At 37.2% G+C, this 8,900-nt stretch overlaps 1 protein-coding gene across 4 annotated transcripts in view; it reads left to right on the forward strand.

The window, feature by feature from the left end:
• CAB39 (calcium binding protein 39) overlaps positions 1 to 4,404 on the forward strand; it is a 68,297-nt gene extending 63,893 nt beyond the window's left edge. For all 4 annotated transcript variants that reach the window (XM_073360032.1, XM_073360031.1, XM_073360030.1 and 1 more), the window contains one exon: positions 1,824 to 4,404. In XM_073360032.1, coding sequence (XP_073216133.1) covers positions 1,824 to 2,012 — 189 coding nt within the window. In that variant the 3' untranslated portion in view covers positions 2,013 to 4,404. The remainder of the gene's footprint in view (positions 1 to 1,823) is intronic.
• Positions 4,405 to 8,900: the final 4,496 nt, after the last annotated feature.

Here is an 8,900-nt window from a genome sequence, read left to right on the forward strand (position 1 = left end):
TTCTGAGGATTTTAAACAGGTCTGTGTCCTGCTACATGATACTATGGAGGGTACATGTAGTATTTCTAATCAACTAATCAGTTTTGAAAAATCTAAATCACGGGTTGTCTGTTAAAACAAGTTGCCTTTTTGATTAATAGTAGACATAAACTAATGATTAGTAATGGGTTGAGGAGTTAGCTCCATTCAGGAGTAACCCTGCAGAAAGGTTTTAAACCATCTCTAGTCTCTCTAACTATGATGCTAGATATATAAAATCATGCACTTGCTACAGAACTCAATCCTATGAGGTACTGAGTGCCTGCAGCAGGATGTCCAGGCAGCTCCCATTGACATCAGAATTGGGCCCTCAGAGTCTACCTCAGTAACATATAAAACTGGTTTTCATTTCAGATTAATCTTCTCAAATATTCCATTTGTTTTTTCATGTGCAGATATTTAGGAGAGAAAACATTCATAATTTTAAACTTGGGCTGTCAATTAATTGCAGTTAACTCAAGTGATTAGTGCAAAACAAATTAACTAGATTTTAAAAAGTCACAATCAGTTTTAATCGCACTGTTAAACAATAATAGAATAACAATTTAAATTTATTATAAATATTTTTGGATGTTCTACATTTTAAACATATTGATTTCAATTACAACACAAATACAAAGTGAACTGTGCTCCCTTTGTTTTTATTACATTTGCACTGTAAAAAAGGTGAACAAAGTCTAGTATTTTTCAGTTCAACTCGTATAAGTACTGTAGTACAATTGTTTTATCATGAAGGTGCAACTTAAAAATGTAGACTTTTTTTTACATAATTGCATTAAAAAATAAAACTATATAAAGCTTTACAGCCTACAAGTCCACTCAGTCCTACTTCTTGTTCAGCCAATCGCTAAGACAAACAAGTTTGTTTGTTTATGGGAGATACTGCTGCCTACTTATTTACAATGTCACCTGAAAGTGAAAACAGCCGTTTGCATGGCATTGTTGTAGCTGGCATTACAAGGCATTTATGTTCCAGATATGCTAAACATTCACACGCTCCTTCATGCTTTGACTTGTAGGGTCTAAAGTTTTACATAGTTTTGTTTTTGAGTGCAGTTATGTAAACAATAATATTATATTATTATTATATTAATTATTATATAATTATATTATGTATTATTATGTAAACAATAATAATTTTACATTTGTAAGTTGCACCTTCACAATAAAGATTGTACTACAGTACTTGTCTGAGGTAAATTCAAAAATAACTATCTTTTTACAGGTTTCAGAGTAACAGCCGTGTTAGTCTGTATTCGCAAAAAGAAAAGGAGGACTTGTGGCACCTTAGAGACTAACCAATTTATTAGAGCATAAGCTTTCGTGAGCTACAGCTCACTTCTTCAGATGCACGATATGCATCTGAAGAAGTGAGCTGTAGCTCACGAAAGCTTATGCTCTAATAAATTGGTTAGTCTCTAAGGTGCCACAAGTCCTCCTTATCTTTTTACAGTACAAATATTTGTAATAAAAATAATATAAAGTGAGTGCTGTACACTTTGTATTTTGTGTTGTAATTGAAATCAATATATTTGAAAATGTAGAAAAATATTCAAAAATATTTATAATAAATTTAAATTGGTATTCTATTATTGTTTAACAGTGAGATTAAAACTGTGATTGTGACTATTTTTTAATCTCGTGACTAATTGCAATTAGTTTTTTAGTCGTTTGACAGCCCTATTTTAAACCATTATCATCTCACTTTTTATTAGCTAAGTGTAATTTTAACTGATCCTTCTGTTTCCTGTACCTATGCTAAAATCCCTCTTCTTTTGTTGCAGGTGTTTGTAGCCAATCCTAACAAGACACAGCCTATATTAGATATCCTCTTAAAGAACCAGACCAAACTTATTGAGTTCCTCAGCAAGTTTCAGAATGACAGGACCGAGGATGAACAATTTAATGATGAGAAGACCTATTTAGTTAAACAGATCAGGGATTTGAAGAGACCAGCACAGCAAGAAGCTTAATCTCCAACAAACCCCTAAAATATTAAACCCAAATTCAGCATTTGCGGTTAGATATTCAGCATCAGGCACTCTTATCAATTCATGAGGAACATTACTGCTAATCTGCTGTTCAGTGAACGGTTTTTGTTTTTTCTCTCCTTTTTTAGTCCAAGTTGAAAAACATAGCTGCTGCTTTCTTGCACAATGTGGACTTTCTTGATATTTGTGTCATTTCAGAATTCAAAGACACTGCTTGGTTTAGGAGTCCTAGAGAAAGAGATACTAGATTCATGAAAGCAAACATAGATGATAGTTTGGTTTAGGAAAGAAGGTATTAATGTAGTTAAGCAACAGGTTGCATGCTTGCAAATCTGATTAAATCGTATGTTTGCACTTACCTTGTTTGAGATATGAGCACAATGTGACCTGTGCATACATGGCACCATAGTATAAAATTGTATGCCTTGATTAAAAAAAAAAAAAAAGTGCAGTGCTTTACTTGTAATCAAAGGGGAAATGTATCTAAGATGTGAGCTTATTGGGATAAACAGTTGTCTTGCAAATAAACTCAACTTAGCAACTTTTAAAAGAGTGAAATCTTAAGGTTCATAAGGAAAATGTATATAATATGCCTTTCACTGCTTTATAGATTTTTTTTTTTGACATGATTTTCTGAGAATTGAGTTGTAAACTTGGAAATATGTTCTAAGGGTTTTGTTAATTTTACTTTGAAGATATTTCAAACAGTAGAGCTAGCAGTGACACTTCGCATTTCATTTCAACAATGCTTGCTGGTTTCTTTTGTATATAACTCCTAGGCTGCTCATTTCTTTAAAAATATGATTTAATTTGTACAGCAGAGGAATGTTATTGTATTAGTCTGTAACTATTACTTAATATTGAGTTCTGCAAAATGAATGCTCATATGTAGCTGAATACTTCAGATCATCTGAGAATGCTGATTTAACATTTCTTAAATACTGCAGCATCAAAAGGAAAAAAACAATTTATTTGTATTCACTTATCTAATGGGGTGCCATCAATTAGGTTAGGCTAAAATATAGAACTGGAATCCTTTAATCTGTATTCTTACTGGTTAATATTGGCCTTATTCACTTAAATTAGCGCTGTGTTCTGCAAATGGTCAAGATTATGATAAACTAATATTGATTCCTTTTTCTTCTGGGGAGTCTATAGAGACCACCTTTCCTTTCTTGGAGTAGATATCTCAGTACAGTAGTTGTGAAAGTGAATAATTTCCCCTTGACTTCAAGAAAAATAATTTCATAGGTGGCCTACTTGTAACAAAATGATTTAATTTTGTCAAATCCTGTTCTTTAATGCTGCAAACTGTCAGTATTTATAAAAAAACAAACAAACTGATTTTGCACCATGTTGTCTTTCGTTACTGTGACCATAACAAAAAACATCTACTAAATATATCTAAACAATGTTATTAAAATTATATCTATTCATCTTATAATTATGCTAAAATCACAACCAACGTATGAGTTGGAGTTTGAATGTTCAAATTCTGCATGGCTGAACCTGATTGAGAATGCCATAAAACTTCTCATTGCTTCCTTTCCTCTTACTAATTACAATTATTTTCAATTAGCAAGATGAAAACCCTGATTGACATTTTAGCTAATTTTGAAGCCATTGTGAGGGAAATCAGATAATAGCTCCAGAAAATTGGGTGTTTTCACTCTCGTAATATAAAATGGCTCTTAACATTGTCATTGATCTATTTAAGGTTCTTAATCTGTCCATAGAAAACTGATTTATATTGTCTCTTGGAAAATAGCAAATTAATCTTACTGAAAATGAGAGATCTCTATTTTTAAAATCATTTCTGTAGGCAGGCAAAATTGGCCATTAGATGGTGGTATAGTTCAGCACTAACAGTCTTATATTTTGGTTTATCGTAGTTGAGTGGAAGAAAACATTATTTGCCAAATTATTCTCCATAACACACAAGGCTTCCACTTTAGAAAAATATAGAAATGCTAAAATTTATATATGTAAAGAAGTGAAGAAATTTGGATTGGGGTATTGGTTTTTCTCTCTCTGACTGGGGAACAGTGGATATGATAAGTTTTTTAACATATGAAAGCATTTGAATGTTGGCGTTCAAGAAAAAGTTGTATTTAAATTTAAGATCATTTTGACATGCTATTCATATTAAATTCTACTGTACTGGAAGTAATTTCTTCTCATCTGCGTGAAGGCTTAAAGATATTACTAAAAGTTATTTAATGTGAGGTTGTTGTTTTTTTTAAATATTGATGTATACAGTTGTAATTCTACTTCCATGAAAGTATTTCATTTCTCCTGAGGAAAAAATGCATTTCTTACCAGAAAATCTGGCTGGCCCCATAATTTAAATTGAAATAAAATTTTGAAGAAAATCCATTATGTGCTTTATTGTGTTTGAAAATGTCAAGTTTCATGTGGATCTGAATACTCACCTCTGTAGTGCCTTAAAGGAGTACATGCTGCATCACTTCTGAATCATAAGTTTGCAAATGAAATAGAATTACTGAAGGTAGTTAAATCCAAAGCAGACTGTGAAGAGTTGCAAACAGATCTCAAAAAACTAGATGACTGGGCAACAAAATGGCAGATGAAATTCAGTGTTGATAAATGCAAAGTAATGCACATTGAAAAACATCATCTCAACTATACATACAAAATGAGGGGGTCTAAATTAGCTATTACCACTCAAGAAAGATTTTGGAGTCATTGTGGATAGTTCTCTGAAAATGTGCTCTCTGTGTGCAGTGTCAGTCAAAAAAGCTAACAAAATGTTATGAACCATTAGGAAAGAGATAATAAGACAGAAGATATCTAATGTCACAATATAAAGCTATGGTACGCCCACACCTTGATTACTGTCTGCCATGTTGGTTACCCCATCTCAAAATATATATATATGAAATGTAAAAGGTACAGAGAAGGGGGTATGGAACAGCTTCCATATGAGGAGAGATTAAAAAGACTGGTACAATTCAGCTTGGAAAAGAGACAACTAAGGGAGGATATGACAGAGGTCTACAAAATCATGACTGGTGTGGAAAAAGTGAATAAGGAAGTGTTATTTACTCCTTCTCATAGCACAAGAACCAGGCATCACCCAATGAATTTAATAAACTTAAAACAAACAGCAGGAAGTATACTTCACAAAATGCACAGACAACGAGTTGAACTCGTTACCAGGGGATGTTGTGAAGGCTAAAACTGTCTCTAATCCTTTTGAATCCAAGTTAAGTTCATGGAGGATAGGTCCATCAAAGGCTGTTACCTAAGATGGTCAGGGAGGTAACCCCATGATCTGGGTGCCCCTGAGCCTCTGATTGCCAGATGCTGGGGCTGGACAGAGAGAGAGAGGATGGATCACTTGAAAATTGCCCTGTTTTGCGCAATCCCTTTGAAGCATCTGGCAGTTTGCACTGTCTAAAGACAAGATACTGGGCTAGTTAGACCATTGGTCTGACCCAATATGGCCGTTTTTATGATCCGTTCTTATAAAAGAATGATCCTAAATGGCACTTTCAAAGCCACTCTTGAGAAAGGTGCAAAGGAGTGCTGCACAAAAAACACAATAACTGCTTCGCATTAGCAAATGGTGGCCTGGTTTCTCTGTTACTTTGTTTGTTTGTTTCAATTTTAGGGCCTGATCTAAAGCCCACTGAAGTCAATGGGGGTCTCAGGCTTTGAACCAGGCCTTTAGTGTTTCTTTCAGCATTGAGTTAACAATTATACGACATATTTGGGGATTGCCTTGTGACAATTTAGGGTTTATTTCCACTGACCTCATCACTTCTTATTCTTAGTTGGTTCTTTGGTTTTTGTAGTCTCTATACTTAAACATTTTTTGCCTTTGATTATGTCCATTTTTCATGCCTACCACTACCAGCTAGAGGAGGCTGACTTGCCAGTCTACTGAATCAATGCAATACAAATAAAAACTGCAGGGTTTTTGATGCAGATATATATAGCTATTCTCTTTAATTATTGGAAAATCTATTTTTACATTGTTTTTTTTCCATGTGCAGCATATTCATGTCACATTAAAAGAATTATTCAACATGTTATAACTCTCGATCAATAATCTACACACACTTGATCCTTTTAGGTTATATTGGTTCAATTTTAGGATAGATCTTTTCCCTTAAAATGCAGTATATTATAATACTTTATAGACTAAGATCACAAATTAAAGGAATGACATTTAAAAATGGACAGGTGTCCTCTTAGGTGCCTGGATGAAAATTTCCATGTAAGTATTTGGATGAGATAGCTAAGGGGGGGTGGGAGAGGACGGGAGATTGAGGTTTTTGTATTAACTTTAAAATGTGTGTTCTCCACAGATTTTTACTGAATGAATTGCCTTATGGATTGGAATTGCTAAGAATCAGAATAAAATTTGCATGGAACACATCACAAATGTGAAGCTTGTTTCTGATTCTTTCATAGGTAAGAAACTTTCTATTATGGATGTCACCCAAGCTTTTGGATACATTGTGGTTTTGTGCATTTGTCATACATAGCCTCAGCCAAACTTCAGTATTTACTACTTCATTGGGGAACAAAGGCCCTTTCAACGAAGGCCTAGTTAGACTCAGGATTTTTGTTCTAGTCTCCTGCTTTCCGGTCCTTAGCTGTTCATTATTTTTATTAAAGTTCTATAGCAGTAGTAGTGGTAGCCAAATGGCAAGTCTTCTCTCCCTCAGTGGTCAGTATGTGCCACCGACTCCCACTGCCTCAGTGACCAAAGCCTTTTCATTATGTACATTTGTTCTGAATCGCAGCCTGTGAAAGAGCTCCAGCATGGAGATTCATCTGGACTTTCTCCTGCTGCTATTCTGACTCACAGCCAAGGCCACATTCTGTTTTCTCTGAGTTGTCCTTTTATTGTAGATGAGTGGAACCCAAACTGGGGGTGCGCCCCCCACAGGGAGTGCAGAGGAACATCCGGGGGGTGGGGGGAGGGCGTGACAGGGCCCAGGGCAGCCCCCACAGGTGGCAGAGAAGGAGCATCACCCAGTCCTGCTATGCTCCCAGCTCTGCCCCGGCTCTGCTTCCGGGCCCGGCTCTGCTCCCAGCCATGGCTCAGCTTCCAGCTGCAGTCTGGTCTCTCCTTTCCCTTAATGGAATCTGTTCATGCCCCCCTAGGAGCCAGGGTCGGCAGCTGGGAGCGGAGACGTGGTCAGGAGCCGGGGCCGGAGCCTGGGCTGAGAGCAGAGCTGCAGCGGGAAGAGGGAGCACAGCTGGGGCTGGGATCTGGGGCCGGCACTGTGGCTGGGGGAAGAGTCAGGCTGGCCGGTGCTTCCTGCCCCAGTGGGGGCTGGCTTGGGCCCCACTGCACCCCTCCGAACGTTTCTCCGTACCCCCAATGTTGACTACATCTCTTGCCAAGAGACCTGCATCTAACAACGTGACATTGTTCCTTTCATAAAACATCAAACATCATTAATAAGTTAGCACAGTGTACATCTGAAGTATGAGGAAAACCAAGGTAAAGCTCAGCTTGTGAATGACAGGATACTGAGTTTTGCTGCTTTACTAACCATCGCAGGGAAGGATTCTAAGTAGAGAGCCAGAAAATACCCTTGTAATTTGTGCCCAGAAGCTTTGGTCAGGAGCAGAATGGTTGTTTTTATCTGCCAACTGCAAAGTTATTTGAAGCAGTGAGATTTTAACCCTGCCCAGGCTGCATATACTTAGAGTTGGAGGATCAGATCTTTTCTAGTATGTCAACCTTTCAGGACAGTGTCCAGTGGAAAGCATACCTTAGAATCTATATGCAAGAAATTCAAGAAATGGCTCAGCTGGACTCAGTGAAAAGAGAAACATTATTTTCTCAGGTTCTTGCTCAATATTGTCCAGATTGGAAATGTATTGCATATAAGTGTGTCTATGCATAGGTAGTCCATAGTGCAAGAATATTCTTCTCATGTTGTTCTGTATTGCTAAATGATAACTGCAGGAATGTAAAACCAGGCAATTTGTGTCTATGAAGATTGCTAGAACTGAATGAACTTCCAAGTGAACAAAAACTTCCCTGAAGAAGCCATTCCAGAACATTTAACTGGTTCCAAAATACAACCAATTTTAATAAGAGCAAGTTATTCACAAATTATACGTAGCCTTTTGAAATAGTTCAAAGTAAAGTTCCTACAAGCTAATATTGTGAGTAGAAGTTCTTTGTCTCTTCAAGTGTGCAATGAAAATATGTCTAGTACCTTATAAAGGATTGTTTGGTTGATAGTGACGTTTAAAATCCAGCCTTACTTATAAATCAGCACCTCCTGGCCCCTATTAATTCTGGTTAATCTTTTCTGAATTTCCTGCCATGCAGTCTTTGAATTCTATATCTTTCTGGTATCGTGATACCAAGTGTGTGCTCCAGGTGTGGTCTTGCCAGAATAATACTGAGAGAGAGTTGGTTCTGTTTTCATACTCTGCCTCTGTGTAGGCAGCTCAAAATTGCCTTGATCTTTTTGTGCTGCCATGTCATATTGCAGACTGTGATACAGGAGGGTAAGGGAGCAGCGATAGAGGGGAAATATATAAGCCCTAGCATAATTAAGGCATGGTTCCCTGTAGACTAGGGAGGGTTGCTACAGGTTAATTGGAGCATCTGTAGTCAATTAAAGCCCTGTCAGGAACCTAATAAATCCCCCTGCTTCAGGCAGTCAGGGTAGGAGGAGGGAGAGAGGACTGGAGCTTGGAGGTGTGTTGTGAGATTTGAAAGACCAGAGAACCGAAGTAACAGAGATCCTGCCCCGGCAGGGCATGGAGACTCCCTCCCCCAGCGTTTAAGGACCGAGGGTAAGAAACCCGCAAGGGTTGAGAGGGACTGGGATTCAGAGCAAGGAGCAAACCTAGACCCCCTCCCCATTT

The sequence above is a fragment of the Lepidochelys kempii genome, chromosome 9 (genome assembly GCF_965140265.1).
Source record: "Lepidochelys kempii isolate rLepKem1 chromosome 9, rLepKem1.hap2, whole genome shotgun sequence".
Lineage (NCBI taxonomy): Eukaryota > Metazoa > Chordata > Testudines > Cheloniidae > Lepidochelys > Lepidochelys kempii.